At 37.1% G+C, this 22,489-nt stretch overlaps 1 protein-coding gene and 2 pseudogenes across 1 annotated transcript; 2 read left to right on the top strand and 1 right to left on the bottom strand.

The window, feature by feature from the left end:
- The first annotated feature begins 6,405 nt into the window (after positions 1-6,405).
- On the top strand, positions 6,406-7,416 carry LOC101407107 (olfactory receptor 10T2-like; annotated as a pseudogene).
- A 6,527-nt stretch (positions 7,417-13,943) lies between these two features.
- LOC101396321 (olfactory receptor 5P3-like) lies at positions 13,944-14,891 on the bottom strand. Its single transcript, XM_004418645.2, has one exon. The coding sequence runs from the start codon at positions 14,889-14,891 to the stop codon at positions 13,944-13,946; it is 948 nt and encodes a 315-aa protein (XP_004418702.2).
- Positions 14,892-15,765: 874 nt separating this feature from the next.
- On the top strand, positions 15,766-22,253 carry LOC101396582 (olfactory receptor 10Z1-like; annotated as a pseudogene).
- Positions 22,254-22,489: the final 236 nt, after the last annotated feature.

Genomic DNA, 22,489 nt, shown 5'->3' with positions numbered 1-22,489 from the left:
TCTTCATAGACACGTCCAGAATCATGTTTTGCCAACTATCTGGGCATCACTTAGTCCAGTCAAGTTGACACATAAAATTAATCATCACATCGTAAAAGTTGATATAGTATCTACTTGGCTTTCAGGAACTGGTCACCCATGGAACCCAGTCACTATGCCCACACAGAAAGGTTGAATTGCTGTTCACGGTCTCAAACAACAGCCAGGATCAGTGACCAGACATGAGAGTGAACAAGATATTTGATGTCTCTGTTATCCCTACTAAGCCATGTCTATATGAGTTGCTTAAAGCCACTAAGATTTGGGGTAGTTAATTATACAACAGTAGATACTCAGAACAATCCAGGTAGAGGATGCTCACAATATAATGATCTCAGCATAGTTTTATGTTTTACAATTCTTATAATGAAACATGAGAAAAATTTTTGAGTGGCAGTGCACTACTCGGGGATTTACAGTCATTTTCCTGTTTGGCAAGGCCTTCCACAGAGGTTACCTCATGAGAAAGCACTCACAACAATCACTCTGTGTGTTCATTTTCTTTTCCACCTTTCTTCTGATGGATTCCCTGGGCTACAGGGCAGAAGACTTGATTCCCTGTATACAGGTCAGAAGAGCTGTGGGACTTGGAAAATTTTCAGAACTATAAAATAGATGGTATTGAGTAGGAAGGAAAATGTACCTGAGGGAAACATTCACATTCCAAGAGGTATTTGTACAAGTTGAATTTTAAGTATTTGATTTGTTTTTCAGATGAATAAGAACAAACTTCACTGAATAATCACAATGCTATGTCAGAATAAAAACAATGATTTGTTAACACCACAAGGAGTTCTAGGTCCGCAGAGGACAATCCTCCTGGTAACTAAGGGAAAGAAAGAAACTCCAGGTAGTGTCAAGGGATAATCGTCTCAGGTGACCATGAAATTCTCATTGGAATGTGCATGGAACTCAGCCCCAGCCATAAGGAATAGAGAAGACTTGACTCTATTCTTATAAGAGATTTTGTTTTTTCAGATATAGAGTGAATGCACTATAGGCTTTCAAAGGGCAAAATGCCTTAAAAATTTATCCCTAAATGATATTACAGAAGGAACTGTAGAAAACTGTGCATGGGCAGTGTTACTCGTTGTTATGAGAGGTTCGGGGATTCGATCGGAGACGTAAAAGACACTTTCCACTCCAAACAAATGGACTGAAGGTATATTTTATTATATAGAGGATAGTAAAGGCGACAGTCTGCAAACAGATCCAAATAGGTCAAATATTAAGAGGGAAAAAACATCAGCCCAACTGGAAAGGGAAAGCACCCACATCGGCTGAAGAGAAATGACACAAATCAACCGGAAAGAGAAACACCAGGTTGACCGAAAAGAGAACACATCAAATCAATTACTTCATATCAAATCAATTACTTCACATCAAATCAATTACTCACAACATCCACGCCCCACTGCCAGGAGAGCCCCATCAATCGACGCGGCTGGGCAAGGATCACACGTCCTGGGTAAGGAGTCCCTTCCACAGGTGGAACTCTCACCAGGTCTCAGTTTCCAGCAGTTTATATACCATCAGTAATTTTCAGAGTAAGCAATTACAGAGTTTGCAGAGCAAGCATTTAGTGTGCCCATGCACAAAATGGTTATCAGTGGCGTACGTGCACTGAGCCCCCTGGCTAACGTCCCAGCCCAGTAGTTGTGTACATGCATTGTTCTCTTTGGTTATCGTCCCAGTCCGGCACAGAAAGCCAGTCCGTCCTGTGCTATGACGCTCCAAGAGCCTTGAAATGTTACAACTTGCAACTCCCTCCGTGAGAGAAGGGCCGGTTCCCACCACACAGAAAGCAGCTTTCATATTTCTTTTTGTGCTGGTGGCTGTAGGTCAATGGAGCGGCCAAACATGGCTGTACTCATGTCAAGACACTCGTACAGCTTAATGTTTTCTTCTTTTTAAGAGATTAGAAGTAACTCCTCTTTGGCATAAAGTGAGAATTTTATTTTGTATTTCTATTTGCCATAAACATTGTGCTCTGTCCACTAATAACCAAGTAGTTGTGGGTATTAATCGACAGTTGAAAGGTATTGAAAATACTAAGGAGACAATTGGACAGAAATAAATGCTGATGTTTTCCTATTCCTGACATAGTTGGCACACAGACAAAGGCAATGAGAGGAGGCTAGAAAGCTGCGAACCAAGTGTTGCTGAGCACATGTAGGAAAAGTTGTCCCCAAACCATGCAATGTTTTAGAAAATGGAAATAGGACTGGCAGGTACTGAGCACTTATCTGATACGTCTATATGCACAGCATTGTCACTCTGCAAAGTGGTATATTTGGAGCTATCTTAGAGAGGAGAGAAACAGTTATCAGGCTGATTAAATTACTAGCACATATGTATGTAATATACACATAGTTTGGATTTAAATGTAGGCCCCTCTAATTCAGCTCAATCCTCTATCCCATTACAAAATAGAGTCCAGTGTAATTCCAGGTCTAATCTCAAATCTAATTAAGGAATTTTATTGTATCAAAAGAATAAAGCAGAAAACAATAAAGAAGAATACCTATAAGTCATTCTGAAATTTCTATAGTTTCACCCATAATTTCATTGTAAATTTTACTGTAAACCATTAGAAATTGATTCTTTGTGTGTTTCCCTAAATTTCCCTTTGGCCAATCAGTGTAATCATTTGATTTCATGATTATGCAGTTATGATTGTTAAAAGTAACAAGCATTCCTTTGGTGGATCTAATACAGCCTCATAGAAAGAATTTAAAAAAATGTTTTTCACATGTATGTAAGTAAACTAGAAAGCCATTTACAACATTAAAGCATGAACCTCATGAACTTCTGATTTAAGTAAATTTTGTTGAATTTCTTATCAGAATTTACATCTGGAAATCAATAAAACATACTCTTTTATTTTCTAGACGATTGAAAATATCAATATCTTTTCCAAACATTAGAAAAGCTGACTGAAAGCTGACTCTTATTCTGATTGGATCGTAAGAAAGTTAAATGCACTTTTCCAAAGACTGGATGATAAATATTCACCCTTTTCTACCTTTGAATGTTGCCCATGAGCAGGAAGTAAGTGTAGATGCCAGAGAAATCCTCCAGTTCAGTCTGGTGGGGAATGATGAGTGACATGGTGGTCCCTGCCATCCTTGGGCTGGCCATGGTTTTGATGTATCTCTTGGCAGGTAGACTGGTGTACAGTGTCCATTGTCCACAGCTTCGATATGGTGATGGGACAAGAGAGTCTGAAGGTAGCTTATTTTCAAATCAGAATCAAATTACTGTAGGTCTGGTTTCTATCTCAAAGAAATTAGACATACTAAGTCCACTAGATCTCTCTGCAAGAGCAGGAGCTTGGCAAAACTTGGAAATGGGGTTATGGGGGAAAGAAATTTATTATGTCCCTTTCAATCTATAAAAGTAATATAATCAAGGAGGGTACATTTATCACAAAATGCTGAGCCAGAAAACATTTCCTTCAAATTCTACTCCTTGGGGAGTAACTAGAAGTAATGGAGATGATGTCATATTGACATATTCGCAATCACCGGTTCCCTTGAGTATTATGAGGAAAGTAGGATTTACTATTAATACAGATGAAAAAAGGAAATAACAAACTACAGTGAGAGTTTCAAAACCTATACACGCCAATTTCTCCTAAAGTTTTGGTTTTCTTTCTTGGAACAACCTGCCAGAAACTTAGGATGGTTGTGAGTGAGGACACATAACTCTTGAGAAGGCAACCCTGGTGATCACAATACGCTTCCCAGTGGAGGACATAATCAATCATGTGTGATTTGATGCCACAGAAAACAAGGTATATCATCTAAACCAAAAAATAATTGTCCTTCTTGCTTTTTTCCAAGCAAATCACTCCTAGACTTATAGGTTTTTTTTGTTAGGTGGTGGCATATAATACACTTTATTCAATTAAGCAAGTATGTCTTATATCAATATGTACTTATCGCATTGCTGGTGACATGGCTCTGTCTTAAATGCATTTGAAATATATTGAGGGAGACAGCAAACTTTAGTATGTGCCTAAATTAAGGAAATGTTAAAGAGCAAAAACAATGTAGTTGAGAAGAATTAGTCATTGTCCTTAAGAAAAAACCTATGTGAAGCTTCCTGGGGAAGACGGCACTCCATTCATTCGTTGAACTCTCACAAAACAAACACATATACCAGCTTAGGCTGGAAGTAGGATACAAAATAGTAAAATAACTCTCTTCTCTGACTAGTATAGGATACAGACATGTAATAATGTCATCATAATGTAATCAGACGTAAACACAGAATTCATTAACTCCATCAGAGTGATTCAGGATGGCTTTCGAGGGAGATGACATTTAAATTGAGTTTGGAAAAAAGACTGTGGTTTAAGAAACAGAAAAAGGCAGGAAAAACATTGTAAATGGAGAAACAACGTGTGCACAGTAGGAGAGCCACAAAAGGACATGCCGTGCTTGGGGGACAGTGGGATGTTTCCCATGTAGGGGAGGTTGATGGCAGAAGATGATGTGAACAGGTAGACCTTGAATGTCATGGTACATCACTTACACTTGCAGGGTCACTTTAATCTACTAGTTAATAAGGTCTTCTCCAGAGTCACTCTGCCTGGTGTAAATACCAGCTCCTCCTCTAACAAACTTCATCACCTTCACAGATTAAGTAACTCTCTAAGCCATAGTTTCCTATCTCAAACATGGGCACAATACTACTCTTTATCATATAAACTGTTTAAAGGATACAGGAGAGAGGTGTTCTGGATACATTGACTGTCCTGATATTGCTTGAATATGGCAAGCTCATTCTCACCATGGGCTCTTTGCACTAGCTGTTTCCTGTGTCTGTCATGCTTTCCCCCTAGATCTTTAAATGGTGGGCTGCTTACTGCACTCCAGTCACAAAGTGTCAGTTCCATGGAAAGGGCTTTCCAGACTCTACAATCCAGAATAGCCACCTACTCCCTCTCTCTCATACCACTTTCCTTTAATTTTCCTCATGGCACTTTTCACAGTTTGAGATGAGAGAGCTCTTTTGTGTCTTACTCCATGTTATATTTCCCATGCATAGAATTGCCTGACACATCAAAGACGTTAATTAAATATTTGTGGAGTTAATTCATTGGCTTTGAATAGTTACTTAAGCAACCTCTACCTTAGTTTCAATTTTTGTAGCATCAGGATTTAAATACCTACCACATAGATTTGTTGAGAAAAATTAAAAGAGAAAATTTAAACACACACGCAGCATGTTAACCAGCACATTTCCAATGTTGAGTAATTAGCAGTCACCTGACTTGCCTCCTTGTATAAATCTTTGCCCATAAATTCAGTGCATAACAGAGAAACTATTAATCTAAAGGTATATTTTCTTCTTTGTTCTTCAAGCTTTGTGGATCCTACAGAATACTTTCCAGTGTGCCTCTACCTTTCTTTCCCCAGCCCTCAACTCCACACCCAACATGTCTTTTTACTGTTTTCCTTTCCTTTCCTGACAACAGTGCTTGAAACCAAACCCCACATTGTGTAAAGTCCTGGTTTTCATACTGCCATCTCAGATTGGATATTTTAAGAACAGATGGAAATACAAATTTGACTGGTAAAATGATCTGTGGGACTTGAGTTAATTCTTATCAGATCTCTGCTTCAAAGCAGCCCTTTCCACCAGTATATCAGTTAGAAAATATCCTGAAGTTCCTGAAACTCAAGAATTAACCAGAACATCATGACACAAATATGCCACCCAGGACCAGATAGCTTTCTGTAACTATTTTCCACCAAGATACACCTGGATGGGAGACAGTTATTGAACACGTCAAATATTAACTTATCATCACGGATAGGAAACCAGTACAAATTCCAACACAGTAAATTCATTTATCAGATCCACTCATTGGCACAACTGCTAACCAAGCAGGCACTTCATTCTGGGGAGCACCACTGAAGATAGGATTACTTTCAAAGCATGTCTAGAAAACTTTTCCTTACTTCTCCTTAAATTTTTATTGATTCAGTCTACACTGTTGAGCCCTTCCATATGCCAGGATGTGATAAAATCACACATAAACGTTTTACAGGTTGATATTCCTGTAGGTGAGAACATAAGAATTTTATTTCGTAATTTCCTTTTTCACGTAGATCTTGACTGTAGAGGAGAGAAAGAGGTGCCAAATAGGGGTCTCCCAGAAGATATCTGAGCCTACACTATGGCATTTACAGATTGTCCTACCAGAAAGTTTTTCCTCATCATTCTGAGTTCTGACCTTGAATTCGACCTGAGGCATTTAACTCCTATTTCTTAAGCTCACTCATTAAGAGTGCACTTGTCTTTGGCCAAGCCCTTGAATACAAGCCAGATGACATTATCTCAGAGTCTTGACCTTGAGGGCTTCAGCACTCTTGGGAGAAACTTGCTGTGCCTGCCAGGAGAATGGGCAATCATACAAGAGTGAGTGCATTCCTTCTGTGTGGATTTTCCAGTTTCCCAGACATACAGAGTCTCCTCTTTTTGGTGATTTTCTTCTCCCAAGGTAACATCCTAACTGCAAATGTGTCCATAATGGTGGCCATCAAGCTCAGTCACAACTTTAACACGCCTATGGACTTTTTCCTCTGTGGCCTGTCCTTTTCAGAAACTTGTACCACTGTGGTAATCACCTCTCGCTTGTTAGTGGACTTGATATCAGACAGCAAAATCATTTCTCTTCCTGACTGTGTCACACAGATGTTTTTCCTTTTTGGCTTAGGAGGCAATAACTGCTTCACCATGGCTGCCATCTCCTGTGACCTTACATTGTCATTCACAACCCACTACACTACACCATTCTGATGACCCAAAAGATCTGATTCTAGCTCATGACGGCCTTCTTTTTGTCATGGAGATTTTGGTGTCTCTGGGCATTGTCCTCATAGTGTTCAGCTTATCCTTTTGTAACTCTAACACCATCCAGCACTTTTGCGACACTGCACCTGTGGTCTCCCTTGCCCATGATTATATCTTTTTTCAGAAAACGATTCTTCCTGCATTCACTGTTTTTGTGTTCGTGGGCACTTTTATTTTAATTATGACTCCTGATGCCTTCATTGTGCCCATAGATGTGAAGATGTCTTCTGCCAAGAGGAAGCATAATGCCTTCTCAGCTTGCTCTTCCCACCTCACTATGGTATTCATATTTTATGGATTTGCTTGCTTTGTTTATTTGAGGCCCAATGACATGACTCATTCCTTGAAGATAAGCTGATAGCTGTGATGTATACAGTGCTGACACCTCTGCTGAGCCCAACTGTTTACAGTCTAAGAAACAAAGAAATGCAGATGGCACTAATGAAAGTACTAGGCAATGTAATTAGGGTCTTCCCTCAGATGGCAGATAAAAGAGGCCAGAACATTTAAAAAATACAGAGCACTGATATATAAAAGTGGCAAAAATAGAGTACTTCCAATAAAAATCACTTTTTGAACAAAGTGGTAAAAGTGCTTCCTAATTGTCTGATATGTGCTAGTCTATTTTCTTACTACAAAATCAGATGCAGTTTATTACATTTTTTAATGTTATTACACATATATATGTAGTAAATGTGTCAAAAATGGTTTGGAACACTGTATTTCATAATCTTGGTTACCTTTAAGGAAGGAAGAAAATTATACTAAAAAGGAAAGAGGAAAGAAGGAAAGAGACAGGGAAAAAGGAGATAGACAGAGACAGAAAGAGAAAGATCACTAATTTACTTAATCAAAAAAAAAGGAAAAAGCATCAACATACAAATTTAGAGTTGAAATGAGGGAATTATCATATTATAGAAAAACCACAAAGAATTAAAAAAAATACTTTGTTCAATTCTGTTCAAACAAATATAGAAACTAGATTAGAATGGAGGAATTTCTGGAAAAAAATTAACTGACAAACATTTTTAACATACCAAATTCTTGGGAAAATATAGAAAAGTCTGTCATAGAGCTAGTCTTGATATCCCCCAACAAGGGATTAGGCGAGATGGTTTCATAATTAACTTCATCTAGTCCTCAGAAAATAAAGACTTCTAATCACATTTAAACTAAGTTGGAGCACAGATAAAGATAAATAGTTCTAATTTATGAAAGCCACAGAGATGGTAGGTATTTTGTATAACATCAATCTGATTGACGCCATTGTGTGAGATTCTAATGTGGATTGTAGAAGATATCAGATGCTATAAGGAGTTCCAGGCATTTTGAGATCACATCGTCTAATGGTACATCCACATAGTGAGTGCCATTACCAACACTGTGGCAGGACTGAGATGGGGGGAAGACTGAGCAGCTGGTGGCAGTCTTTAATAATGAGGAGAAGAAAGTGGGTTTCCAGTAAAGGACTCTAAAGACAATAGTATCTTGTTTCATAACTGGATAATATTGGTGTCAATGAAGGAAATGCTGTGTCATAAATATGCAAATAAATGATTTAGAAATATGGTAAGAAGTTAGGAGAATGTCAACATTGTGTGCTGGTGCCTGTAGAATAGGGCAGTGAGCAACTTCTCTTCAATAGAACTGAGAAGCAGATGTGCTCTTCTCAGATAATTAGGTTTAGTTAAGATGAAGAGGTAGAGAAAGAACTCTGTGAAAAGTTGATGGGTGGAGTGGAGACAAGATTCCACAACGAAAGCAAAATACCTTGAGAGAAACCCCAGCAAAGAAAGAAGAATCCCAAGATAGAAAGCACGGAGTTGTGCTGGGGTGAATGCACATGAAGAGAGCTCCCAAAGAGCTTGCAACTGAGATTCAGATCACAGCTACATTGATTATATGTGATGCCAGAGCCTATTGGGTCTCCAGGTCTCATTCTTTGTTCCACATTGAATTATAATTTTCATAGAGGTTCTCTGACTACCCATTTCACAAACTTCATCATTCCTTTTTCAAAAATGTCCCCTGCTAAGTGTTAAATCTTTAAACTCCTCACGTAATTTTTTTTAACTTTTTCATCTCATTAATTACTTTGAGGCTGAATTTTGAACCATATCTAAGTTTTCTACATCAGCATCAAAGGTCATGTCTCAAAAGGCTGAAAACCAGAGCCACGAGGAAAAAGAAACTCTTGGTAGCACTCTGGTGTTTCGTTCTTAATTTTATATATGAAGTAGATCATACAGAAACAATTTTTAAAATGTCTTTTGCACTGAAATAAAAAGTTTTGTTTTTTATAGACTTGTACTAATTTTCAGTAAGACTGATTTGTGGTGTAATTATTAATTATATTTAATTAAGTGAAAAAGTTGTACATTGAAACAGATATTTAGCTATAACCAACCATTCTTTCCGACTCATAACACGGCATTTTTAAAATAAGAAAAATGTATTTCTATTCCACCCCTCTCAAAAATATGAAAACATATTCAGTCAAAGGTTAATCATGAAAAAACTACTAATTTGACTTCTAGCAATTTCAAGAGGTCAGGTGGCCTATAATGACAGAGGAAGGAGACATCCAAATAAAACTGGAACTCACCCGGTTCTAGAGATCAGAGGACTTATACAAAGAATAAATGTAATTGAAGAAATTCTTGGATGGCTTAGAGAACAATAAAACTAATGCTCAAGTAGGCAAGAACAATCAGAAGCCAACTTTATATCTTTTCATTCACAAAAACATTTTACATTATTCCAGGGATGAAATCATAAACACAATTCACATCTTCACTGCCACTCATTGTTTTTTAGTCCATCTCCTTTCCCTGAATCTCAATTCGTCTCCTCTGATAGCGTGAGGTTTGTTTACATGTCCGTGTCCCCACAGACTGTGATGTTCTAAATTCCAGTTGCAAAACAGGAAAACAGGAATTTATGTGGCAATGTAGCTGGGAAAAAAGTAAGTGAAGAGGAATGGAGAAAAGAAAGAGTAGAGATTAAGGAAGGTGGAAATAAGAAGAAGCCAGGGAAGGAGAGAAGATAAATATGTAGCAGAAGAAAAAAGAGAAATCCGGTGTGGACACCTCAAGTGTCACAATCCTCTGTGCCCCACATCCAGGAGATTAGCCCTGTTGGTCAATTCTCCAACCACATGCTAAATTCTTCTCTTAAGATCCTAATTACCCAATTTAATTCTTACATTGAGCCTCTCACATAGGAATTATTTTTATTACTCCTGTTTTGTAGATAAGGAAATTAAGACTCAAGAAGTCAAACCATTTGCCTAAATTCAAAGAGCTAATAACTAGAGGAGCCAAAATCTAATCCAGCTCTGCCAAAAACTAGCCTCTGTACAGAACATTCCAATCTGGATCTCACCTCAGATAATGATTTCCCTGCAATTTCCCTTATGGCTTCTAGCTGAGAGGATGAATGTATATTTGTGAAGAGTTCTGGCCTCTGGACAGAGAAATTTTGGAGTTAGTGCTTGGAAAAATGAGTAACAATATAAGTAATTTTGTATTGGTTGGTTATAATAATAATATAAAGTAATAAAAGAGGGATGGAGAAAAGAAGGAAGCAAGGAGAAAGGAAAGAGGGAGTGAGGGAAGGAGTCAAGAGAGGAGAAGATAAATGTGAAGAGGAAGGAAAAAATCATGAAAGAATAATTATGAAGATTTACTCCTATGTTTTCTTCTGAGTTTGATAGTTTTAACATTTACATTTAAATCTTTCCTTAATTTTGAGTTAATTTTGTATGTGGTGTGAGGTAAGGGTCCAACTTCATTCTTTTACACGTTGATATGTAATTGACCTAGCACATTTGCTGAAAGTACTCTTCAACTTCAATTACTTATTGAGAGGTTCTGGCACCCAATTTGAAAATCTACTGACCATAGACACATGAGATTAATTCCTGACTCTCAATTCCCTTCCACTGATCTACATGACTATCTGTAGACCAGTACACACTGTCTTCAATTATTGCTTTGCACTAAGGTTTAAAATTGGGACGTGTGAGTCTTCTAACGCTGTCTTGTGTGTGTGTGTGTGTGTGTGTGTGTGTGTGAGGAAGATTAGCCCTGAGCTAACACCTGCTGCCAATCCTCCTCTTTTATGCTGAGGAAGATTGGCCCTGGACTAACATTCAAGCCCATCTTCCTCTACTTTATGTGAGACAACTGCCACAGCGTGGGTTAATGAGCGGTGCGTAGGTCTGCACCCAGAATCCGAACCTGTGAATCCCAGGCCACCAGAAGTGGAGTACGCCACCAGGCTAGCCCCAGCTAACTTTGTCTTTTTTTAAAGATAGTTTGGTTATTTTGAACTCCTTGTAATTCTATATGAAATTTAGAATCTGCTTGTCAATTTCTACAAAGAAGCCACCTGAGATATTGATAGGATTGTGTTCAATGAATACATCAATTTGGGGAGCTTTGCCATCTTAACAATATTATGTTCTCGATCCATGAACATGGGATAATTTTCCATTTATTTAGATTTTCTTTCATTTTTTCAACAATATTTTATAGATCTAAGACTATACATTTTGCTCCACTTTTGGTAAATTTATTCCTAAATATATTATATTTTAATGCTATTAATGAAATTGTTTTCTTAATTAAGTTTTTGAATTGTTCATTGCTAGTGTATAGATACACAATTTTTATATATTAATCTTATATCATGCAACATCGTTGAGCTCATTAATTAGTTCAATAAACTATTGATACACACAACAATATGGATAAAGTTCAAAAACATTATGCTGACTGAAAATAACCTTACAGAAAAGGGGCATATCGTTTGATTCCATTTTTACAAAAATCTAGAACTAAACAATGGTAGAAAAAAAATAATAATCAGCATAATGTGTGCCTCTGTAGGACGCAAACTAAGTCTGAAAAGATAGGGTTATGGGAGAACTATATAAAGGGATAGCAATGTTCTATATCATCATATAGAGTTACAAAGGCGTATTCATTTGTCAATATCTAATAATTGTACACATAAGATTAGCATATTACTTAGTGTAGGTTTTACATAAAGAAAAGTGTGAAAAGTATTGGCCTCTAGTTATTAATAGTCTTGCAGAACTATTTAGAGGGAAGGATGCTATTGTCTGCAATTGAAAGAAGGCAAAATGTTCTTCAGTGTATGTTGTAGGCATAATAACGGCCCCACCCCCACCCCCATGCCGCCAGCCTGGCAGCTTAGCGGTTAAGTGTGTGCGTTCCTCTGAGGCCGCCCAGGTTGGGATCCCAGGTGTGCACCGACGCATTGCTTGTCAAACCACGCCGTGGCAGTGTCCGATATAAAATGGAGGAAGATAGGCACGGATGTTAGCCCAGGGCCAGTTTTCCTCAGCAAAAAGAGGAGGAATGGCAACAGATGTTAGCTCAGTGCAGATCTTCCTCACAAAAAAACAGAAAATGGCACCCCCAAAGGTTTCCACATCTTAACCCTAGAAAATGGGAATATGTTAGTTTACATGGCAAAGAGGGATTAAGGTTGCAGATGAAGTTAATGTTCCTTTTCAGCTGACATTAAAACAATGAGATCATCTTGTCTTCTTCAGTTAGGCCCAATGTAATTACAAGCATTTCTAAAAGTGGAAGAGGGAAGCTGAAGAGTGTCAGTTGAAGTTGTGACTAGAAAAGGAAGAGACAGGGAGGTTAATACCACTGGTTTTGAATACGGAGGAAGGATCCCATAAGTGAAGGAATCTAAGTGGCCTCTAGAAGCCGGAAAATCCAAGGAAGTGGATTTTCCCCTAGACCCTACAGAACAAAAGCCCCATCCTTCCAATTCCTTGATTTTAGCCGAGTGAGACACATATTGGACTTCTGACCTTCAGAATTGTAAGATAAAAAATTTGTATTTCTTTTAAACACTAAGTTTGTAGTAATTGGTAACAGCAGCATAGAAACTAAACCAGTGTGTTGTTTAATATAATAGTAAGAAAGACCACTCCTGCTTCTGCCTTCTTGGAACCTGGAGCCATGCATTCCAGCTCATATTTTTTTTAAGGCGTATTTCTCATTCTGTAGGATAGCAATCCAAACTTGGAGTTGTTGTCTGTCAGCTGGCACCATAACCAACCCTTTAACAGGCCAGATGGAAGGGGTGGAACCACGTGGCCAGCTGGACCTCTGGGGAATGGTGCTGTCCCACAGTCAAAATGAAATATTTCATTGGCAGATCGGCACTCAGCAATGGTGGTAGGCAGATCCATTTCGGTGAGGGGAAATCCAGAGAAGACTTAATCTGGAGAATTTTCAGTATCAGAGGCAATAGAGATAGAAGGGGCGAAAATGGTTTAACAGACATTCTGCAGTGTGCTACATCCATTCCAGAGATTGAAATACCCCTAATTAAAAACATCCTTACTTCTTCACAACCAGAGAAACTAGATCTTGCCAATGAGCTTCCAGTAGGCTGTCCTTTGTTGACTCTTCAAGGAATTTGCTGGAATTGATTCCTCAATGGGAAGAACTACTAGCTAAAGGGAGTTTTCAGATAGCTTCTGAGTTGACTGGATCAGGCTCATCTGCTGGGGTAGGTACTGTGGGAGGGACCTTGTTTTTAAGGTCCAGCATACAGGACAATAGAGGCATTTCAACCATCAGTATCACTGGTTTCAACTCTTATATTGTCTGTAGACTACAGACATCATCTCTTTCAAATGATGAGACCTTGGATAGAAAAACTACTCTTTATTTCCCATTCAAGGAGTTTCAAATGCTTCCAGCTGTTAATGCCAAACACTGAATTCAAAGAGCATAGAACTTCTTTGAAAAGATTTTTACTTATAGATGCAAGAAAGGTGAGTGGTGGAAGGAAATATTTTTTTTGCTAGATGTTTCTATCTTATTGAATCCATATACATTTTTTACACTGAAAGTTTTCTTGAGAATGATGTAATGAAATTTGTGAGTCTAGGATACTATGAATATAAACTGAAATTTACTTAGTACATTGTCCTTTCATCTGCAGAATAGGTCCTCATATTACAGTGTTTATTATTAAAATCAGATTGGTTCAGACCACCAATGTTTTCCAGCCATCAGGTTTCCCATGGCCTTTTTAACCTCCTTGTTCCTCAGACTGTAGATGAGGGGGTTCAACATAGGGATCATGACTGTGTAGATCACAGACACCACTTTGTTTTGTTCAGCTGAGTAGCTGGACTTGGGCATCACATAAATGAATATAATGGTCCCATAGAACAGAGTGACCACTGTGAAGTGGGAGGTACAGGTGGAGAAGGCTTTGTGCCGCCCCACAGTACAGTGCATCTTCAGGATGGAGAAAAGGATGGAGACATAAGAGAGAGCAATGATAAACACAGTGACCACAATGATGGAGCCGGAAGAGATGGCTGGAATTATTTCACAAGGAAAATCATGAGAACAAGAAAGCTTCAAAAGTGGTGAATAGTCACAGAAAAATTGATTGAGTTTATTTGGTCCACAGAAGGACAGACTTAATAAACAGATAGTAAATGTCCAAGCGTTCACACATCCACCTAGGTAGGATACCCCCACTAAGAGAGCGCAGATTCTGGGGGACATGTGAGTGGAGTAGAGCAGTGGTGAGCAAATGGCCACATAGCGATCATAGGCCATGACAGCCAGTAGGAAGCACTCAGCTGTCCCGAATGTAACTACAGAACAGAGTTGGGCTACACAACCAACAACAGGGAGAGAGTTTCCTTCCCTTAGGAAGCCCATAAGCATGACAGGTGTGACCGATGAGGAGTACCCAAGGTCTATACAGGCCAAATGACAGAGGAAAAGGTACATTGGAGAATGAAGCTGAGGGCTGTTTCTGATTAAGGTGATTATGCTGACATTGCCCATTAAAGTGACCACATAGATTCCTAGAAACACAATAAATAAAATGGCACAAACTTTACTACCCTCTGTTAACCCCAAAAGAATGAATTCTGCCACAGTTGTGTAGTTTCCAGTCCCCATCTATACTGGGAATGTTGCCCACTGAAAGAAAAACAATTGGATATTAGAATGCAAGAAAATATTATGATTTGAATAATTATTTTACAATGGTTATAAAATAAAAATTACAGAAACAGAGACACTCAAGCGCAAATTTGGTAGGAAGCATTTTTACACATAATACCTTATGTAAAACCTGACGCTATATATGTTCATTGTTGTAAGGCCAGGAATGCTAAGAAAAGCAATGTTTTAACTTAACAAACTTTACTCATATTTGCATCATGTTGTTAGTTTAGGAGTTCCTTGAATGATAGAGATCAACTAAAATTTCAGAATAATAATATTTTTCTTTTAAATATTCAATGTCAACAAGATTGAACACACAGACGCACATACACACACACACACACCAGCACAACAGCCATGTGCTCAGCCAGCTACATGTCATACTTTTATTCTTAACAGAAATGCTTGAAAAATGGTATATGTGAATTAATTGAGCAATAGCATGCCATGTTATTAACATCATGTAATTATGTGTCTGAACTCCACAGCCCTAGATTCTTTATCTTTATTCAGGACTGAGCTAGAAACTTTATTAACTAGGCGTGGACCCAAGACTGAATGAAAGCTTGAAATTTTAAAGAAAATAGATTCATATGACACTAATTCACAGTTAGTTATAAATGTCATTAAGATATGGAAGCAAAGTGTTGTGCAAACATACAATCAGCTATGGAGCCATATAGGCCTGGGATCAGATTCCAGCTCTGCCACTGACTCTCTATGGAATCTTAGACAATTTATATCAACTCTTCAACCCTTCATTGTCTTGTTTATTAAAAAAATATATATGCCTCATAGGATTCTTGATTTGAATAAGATTATGTACATGATCACAGCAAGGACAGCTCACAGAGGTAAGTGGATGCTCAACAAATGATTATTTGCTTAGAATAACCAAACCTTAAGTTCTAACAGAAAAATGGGAAACATTTCTATATCAATATGAAAAGAAAATTATTACCTGCAGATGTTTGTACCTCAACAATAAGAACAAATGAAAAGAATTTTCACTGTAAAGCAAGGCTACATTTATGAGATTTGGAATCTTTGGGGATATAATCCCTTGAGTATATTACTTGTTTGTGAAAATTCCACGGAAAATCCTCAAGATGGAGAAAGTTACAGGTACATATGCTCATGTAAATATGTCCTGGCTACAAACATCTATACAATTTTTTGAGTGTGCGTTAGTTTACTTCTTTAATGAAAACTTTCAATGGATTACTAAAATCATTGCAACTGATTTGGGATTCACAAGAATAAACATAGCGTAGCACACATAATTTCATTTAAAAATAGAAATCCCTCTTGGAAAAAAAAAGCTTATATTTTTATATATTTCTAGATGATAGCACCTTTTTTATTAAATGTATTATTTTGAGATAATTATAGATTCACATGCAGTTGTAAGAAATAATAATACAAAATTCCTTATACTCTTTATTGAGTTTCTCCAAATGGTAACATCTTGCAAAACTATAGTACGATATCACAACCAGAATATTGAAACTGACACAGTCAAGGTACAGATGGCACAGATCCCTTATGTGACCTGTTATAGCCACAATGACTTCCCTTTTGTCTCCATCCCCTCCTTAACTTCTGGCAACCCCTAATCTGTTCTCCATTTTCATAGTTTTATCATTTGAAGATTTGTATCATTATGTTATATTCCTCTCTGAATCTAGTAATTGTCTTTCTGCTGAAGACTATACTACCGGACATTAAAATAGCCACTCCTGCTTTCTTTCAATTACTGCTTACCTGGTACATCCTTTTCCATCTTTTAACTTTCAACCAGTTTCTATCACTATATTTGAAATGAATTTCTGGTAGATAGCATAGAAGAGTCATGTTTTTAAACCCACTCTGCTAGTGAGGCCTCAGAAAGAAATAAGGAACATGTCTTTGGAAAGTGGAGAAGAGCTGATCTTTCTTAAAAGTGGCAGGAGGCCTAGCTGAATTGTGTCCTACAATTGTGTGGAAAGCAGGACTTGTACGCAAGGAACTTGGATATTTACCTGAAGAGGCTTACCAACAAAATGCTGAAGGAGCAGCCTTACCTGTTATAGTAAAATGTGAAAAGACACAGATAATTTAAGAAAGAACAGCTTGCAAAAGGAACTAGGACTTGATGATTTGAGAAATTCTCAGCCTACCTAGATTGCTAAAGAAAAGACGCTGAAATTGTGATATTCACTGTTTAAAAAGTATGCACTAGAGAGAAAGCCAAAGGTGTGGTAGGAAAATGCTTTGCCAGTACTGAAGAGTTTAGGCGTGTGACCCATGAATCCCTCAACAATCTCAAAAGAAGTGAGGAAAAGAGATGAGATTATCCAGGAAAGATAATGTAAAGGACCCTCTTGTATACTGGTGTGAATAATGTAACATACATAGGAAACCCAAAAGATTTTTTAAATGATATACTATCAGGCATATTGTCCCTTAGACTGAAAGAGACAGAGACAGAACTAAATGAAAGAAAGCTGAGAGACTTCAAATTCTACAGGCAGGAAGCAGGCTGATAAAACTACTCAGTTCAAATGTGCACTATTCTTCAAGAAAAAGGAAGGATGTCTTCAATGGAAGAAACTTTGGCCCAGAAACTAAAGCCTTGGATCCAGGGTAAAGAGCCATGGGTACAGACACTGGGGTTGTGTTCACAGAGATCTGAGGTACAAGACCAGCGACAGGCCCAGAGGGTGCAGTATTGAGCCACAGAGGATTATTCCTAGGTCTTGAAATCTAGTGGATTTGTGGTGCTCAATTTCAGAGTTGCTTGGAATTGGGAACCCTTTCATTCCTTTCAACAATTCAGAAAAACAATCCCTAACTCCTAATATTCTAGTGTTGAGGCAAAGATAATACATTACAAAAGTCTTTCCCTGTCAAAGCCAATCCATAGCGAAGAAGAAGCTATTTGCTAAATTCACAGACACCAACAAAGCTACAAGGAACACAAAGAATCAGAGAAACACGACACAATCAAAGAAAAAACATATATCTCCATTAATTTATCCTAAAAAAAACCTAGAGATTTATGTATTTCCTGCCAAAGAATTCAAAATAATCATCTTAAAGAGGATAAATGAGATTGAAGAGTTTGAACACTGGTAGACAATATAATAAAATCAGTAAAAAACATGTTAACAAAATGAGAATATCAGTGAAGAGGTAGAAAATATAAAATAGAAGCAAACAGAAACTCTGAAGCAGAAGAATACAATAGCAGTTAAAAAATTCACTAGAAGGGTTCAATAGCAGATTAGACCAAACAGATGAAAGAATCAGTGAACTCAAAGTCAGGTCATTTGAGATTATCCAGTCAAGGAGCAAAAAAGAAAAAAAGAAAAAAGAGTGAAGAAAGCCTAAGGGATGTGTGGAAAACTAGGGAGGAAACCAATATGTAAAATATGAGTGTCAAAGAAGGAGAAGAGGAAGAAAAAGCAGTAGAAATATTAATTAAATATTAACGGTCAAAAACTTCCCAATTCTGGGAAGGAAATTAAACATCCAGATTCATGAAGCCCATCCAAATATGAAATAATCCAAAAACTCTACACACAAAACACATTACAGTCAAATTGTAGAAGTCAAAGACTAACAGAGAATTTTGAAAGCAGTAAGAAAAAAGTAACTCATAACATACAATGGAGCACCGCTAAAACCGTCAGCAGATTTCTCTGCAGAAACCTTCCAAGCCAGAAAGGAGTAGGATGATATATTCAAAGTGCTGACGGACAAAAACTGTCCATCAAGAATACTATTCCTGGAAAAACTGACCTTAAAAAAATGAAGGAGATATATAGCCTTTCCAGACAAGCAAAAGCTGTGGGAATTCATCACTACTATAACTACCTTAAAAGAAATGCTAAAGGGAGTTCTCTAAGTGGAAACAGAAAGACACTACAGAGCAACTCAAAAGCATATGAAAGTATAAAACTTACTGGTAAAGGTAAATATATAGACAAAGAAAGAATACTGTTATACTGTAATGGTGGTGTATGTTTTACTTTTTATTATAGTACAAAAGTTAAAAAAAAAAAAAACATTAAAAATAACTATAGGGGCCAGCCCTGTGGCGTAGCAGTTAAGTTCTCATGCTCCACTTCAGTGGTTTGGGGTTCACAGGTTTGGATCCTGGGCATGGACCAATGCACTGCTTGTCAAGCCATGCTGTGGTGGTGTCCCATATATAGTGGAGAAAGATGGGCATGGATGTTAGCCAAGGGTCCATCTTCCTCAGCCAAAAGAGTAGAGTTGGCAATGGATGTTAGCTCAGGGCTCATCTTCCTCACAAAAGAAAACAAAAAAAAAACTATAACTTAAAAAACAGGTTAATGGATACAGGATATAAAAAGATACAAATTGTAAAATCAATGACATAAAGTGTGGGGAAAAGAAGTTAAAATATACAGTTTTTTTATACAATTGAACTTAAGTTTGTAGGAGCTTAAAATAGACTGTTATAACTGTAAGATTTTTGTATGTAAACCTCGTGACAACAACAAAGAAAACACCTCTAGAAGATACATAAAAAATAGAGTGGAATCATAGCATAACAGTACAAAAATCAACAAATCACAAAGGCAGTCTACAAAAGAGAAAAGATGGACAAAAGAAGTATAAGGCACATAACAATTAACAAAATGGAAATAGTAAGTCTTTACATATCATCAGTTACTTTAAACAAAAATAGATTAAACTCCCCCAATCAAAAGACATAAGAGTAGCCGAATGAAATTAAAAGCAAGAACTAGCAATTAATGAATGAATTCAGTAAAGTTGCAAGATACATAATTAACATGCAAATATTGGTTGCTTTTCTAAATACCAACAATGAAGTATCTAAAAAGGAAATTAAGAAAACAACACCATTTACAATAGAATGAAAAAGAATAAAATACTTAGGAATAAACGTAACCAAGAACGTGAAAGATTTGTACTCTGAAAACTACAAAACATTGATGAAATAAATTAAAATAGACAAAAAGAAATAGAAAGACCCATTGTTCATGGATTGGAAGAATATTGTTAAAATGTCCATACTACTCAAAGCCATATCCCGATTCAAGGCAATCGCTATCAAATTCCTATGGCATTTTTTACAGAAATAGAAAAATCAATTCTAAAATTTGTTTGGAAACACAAAGGATCCTGAACAGCAAAAAAAAATCTTGAGAAACAAGTACAAAGCTGAAAGCATCACACTTCCTGATTTCAAATGTATTAGGGTGATACAGTAATTAAAACAGTATAGTACTGGCATATATATAGATATACAGACTAATGAAATAGAACAGAGGGCCCAGAAATAAACTCACACATATACTGTCAAATGATCTCTGAGAAGAGTGTCATGACTACAACATGAGAAAAGAAATTTTTCTTTCCATAAATGGTGTTGGAAAATGGATATCCACATGCAAAACAATGAAGATGGACCCTTATTCCATACACAAAAATCAACTCAAAATATATTAAAGACTTAAAAATATAATACCTGAAACTATAAAACTCCTAGAAGAAAACATAGGAGGAAGCGCATGACTTTGGTTTTGGCAATGATTTCTTGGATATGACACCAAAAGCACAAGCAAAAAAAAAAAAAAAAAGCAGAAATAGATAACTGGGACTACATCTGACTAAGAAGCCACTGCAAAGAAAAGGAATCAATAAACAGACTGAAAAGATAATCTAGTGAATGGTACAAAAATATTTGCAAGCCGTATATCTGATAAGGGAGTAACTCCTAAAATATATAAGGAAATTCTAAAACTCAATAGCAAAAAAACTAACACTGAAATAAAAAGTGGAGTTAAGACTTGAAAAAATATTCCTCCAAGGAAGATCGTTGACAACCTGTCAGTCAATAGGAAGATGTGTCTGTGGCAGGGACGTAAGAGAAATATTACCTTTAACAGAGACAGACGTTAAAATCAAAATTCTGTGGAATGTCCTTATATCACTTTTCTGCCCTCACCTCCTACAAGATTGGATGTTTAATGAACAGTCAAAATAGAAATATAATTTGCCAAAGTGATTTGAGAAGTGTGGGTTGATTCTATTCAGTTCTGTACTGCAAAGCAAACCACATAAAGGTATACCTGCTAGAAAATGTCCTGGAAGTTCTGCTAAAAACCCAAAGTTCATTACACCATAATGACCAGAGTATACCATTCTAGAATAAGACAGTACCTCCAAAGTCATTTTGACTCCAAACTAGTCCATTATATTATATTAGGTATCTGGAAAAGAATGGCAATGAGAAGTTCTTAAGAACTTAAAAATTATTGATATGTATTAAGAACTAATGACATTATGGATCTCAAGCTCCATTTACCACTTTGCATAGGAACCCAGAAGCAGTTACAACCTGTTAAATTCATGTGTGGGGTCTAATCGTTGCCACAATTATCACCTTTGGAGCTGCTGCATGGCAGTGCACTGAAGAAAATACGATTGCATGGAAAGAAAAGTCAAAGTTCATTTGGAACATTTCACTGATCTCTCTAAATTTTTTAAAACGTTATGTTCATTCTAAATGATTCAAAGGATTGAATTCCTTTATTCATTCAAACAATAGTTTATTAAGCACGCCTGAGTACCAAGGTACAATTACATCCCAAAATCATTTGAAAAATGTGGCATCACAAAATCCAGTGGGTCAAATAAAGCAATTCATCACGGCTGCCATCTCCTATGACTGTGACCCTGCCATTCACAACCCACTGCATTATGCCATCCAAATGACTCGTAAGACCTGATTTCAGCTGATTTTGGCCTCTTGGATTGTTGGGTTCTTGGTTTCTCTGTGCGTCAGCATCACTGTATTCAATTTGTCTTTCTATGACTCCAAAACCATCTAGCACGTCTTCTGTGATATCTCACCTATGGTCTGCCTTGCTTGTGATACACTTTGTATCATGGAATGGTTATTCTTTTGCTCCCTGCTTCTGTGTTGTTGGGCAACTTTATTTTAATTATGATTTACTATGTCTTCTTTGGGTCCATAGTTGTGAAGATGCCTTCTGCAAAGGGGAAGTATAAGGCCTTCTCGATTTGCTCCTCCCACCTCACTGTAGTGTGCATCCACTATGGATTTGCTTGCTTTGTTTATTTGAGGCCCAAGGACAGCGACTCATTCTGTGAAGATATGCTGATGGCTGTGACATGTACAGTGCTGACACCTCTGCTTAATCCCATTGTTTACAGTCTAAGAAACAAGGAAATGCAGAAGCCCTAAGGAAGGTAGTAGACATTTCAAATAGGTTTATTCCTCAGATGGAAAATAAAGGAACCCTGAACATTTAAAAAAATTTACACAACGTTAATAAATAAAAGTGGATAAAGTGGAGTACATACAATAAAAATCAACACTTTGAGTACAAAGCATTATCTAATTACCTGATATGTCCTGGCATCACTATTTTTCTAGTACAAACAGGATACAGTTTTAAAATATTTTTAATGTATGTGTGTGTATGTGTGTGTGCATGTTTGTGTGTGTGTATATATATATACACAAATATGCAAGCAGGAAATGAATC

The sequence above is a fragment of the Ceratotherium simum genome, chromosome 7 (genome assembly GCF_057802395.1).
Source record: "Ceratotherium simum simum isolate JZ-2026a chromosome 7, ASM5780239v1, whole genome shotgun sequence".
NCBI lineage: Eukaryota > Metazoa > Chordata > Mammalia > Perissodactyla > Rhinocerotidae > Ceratotherium > Ceratotherium simum.
Note: the sequence above shows the minus strand (reverse complement) of the source record. Positions and strands in the feature narration are given on the sequence as shown.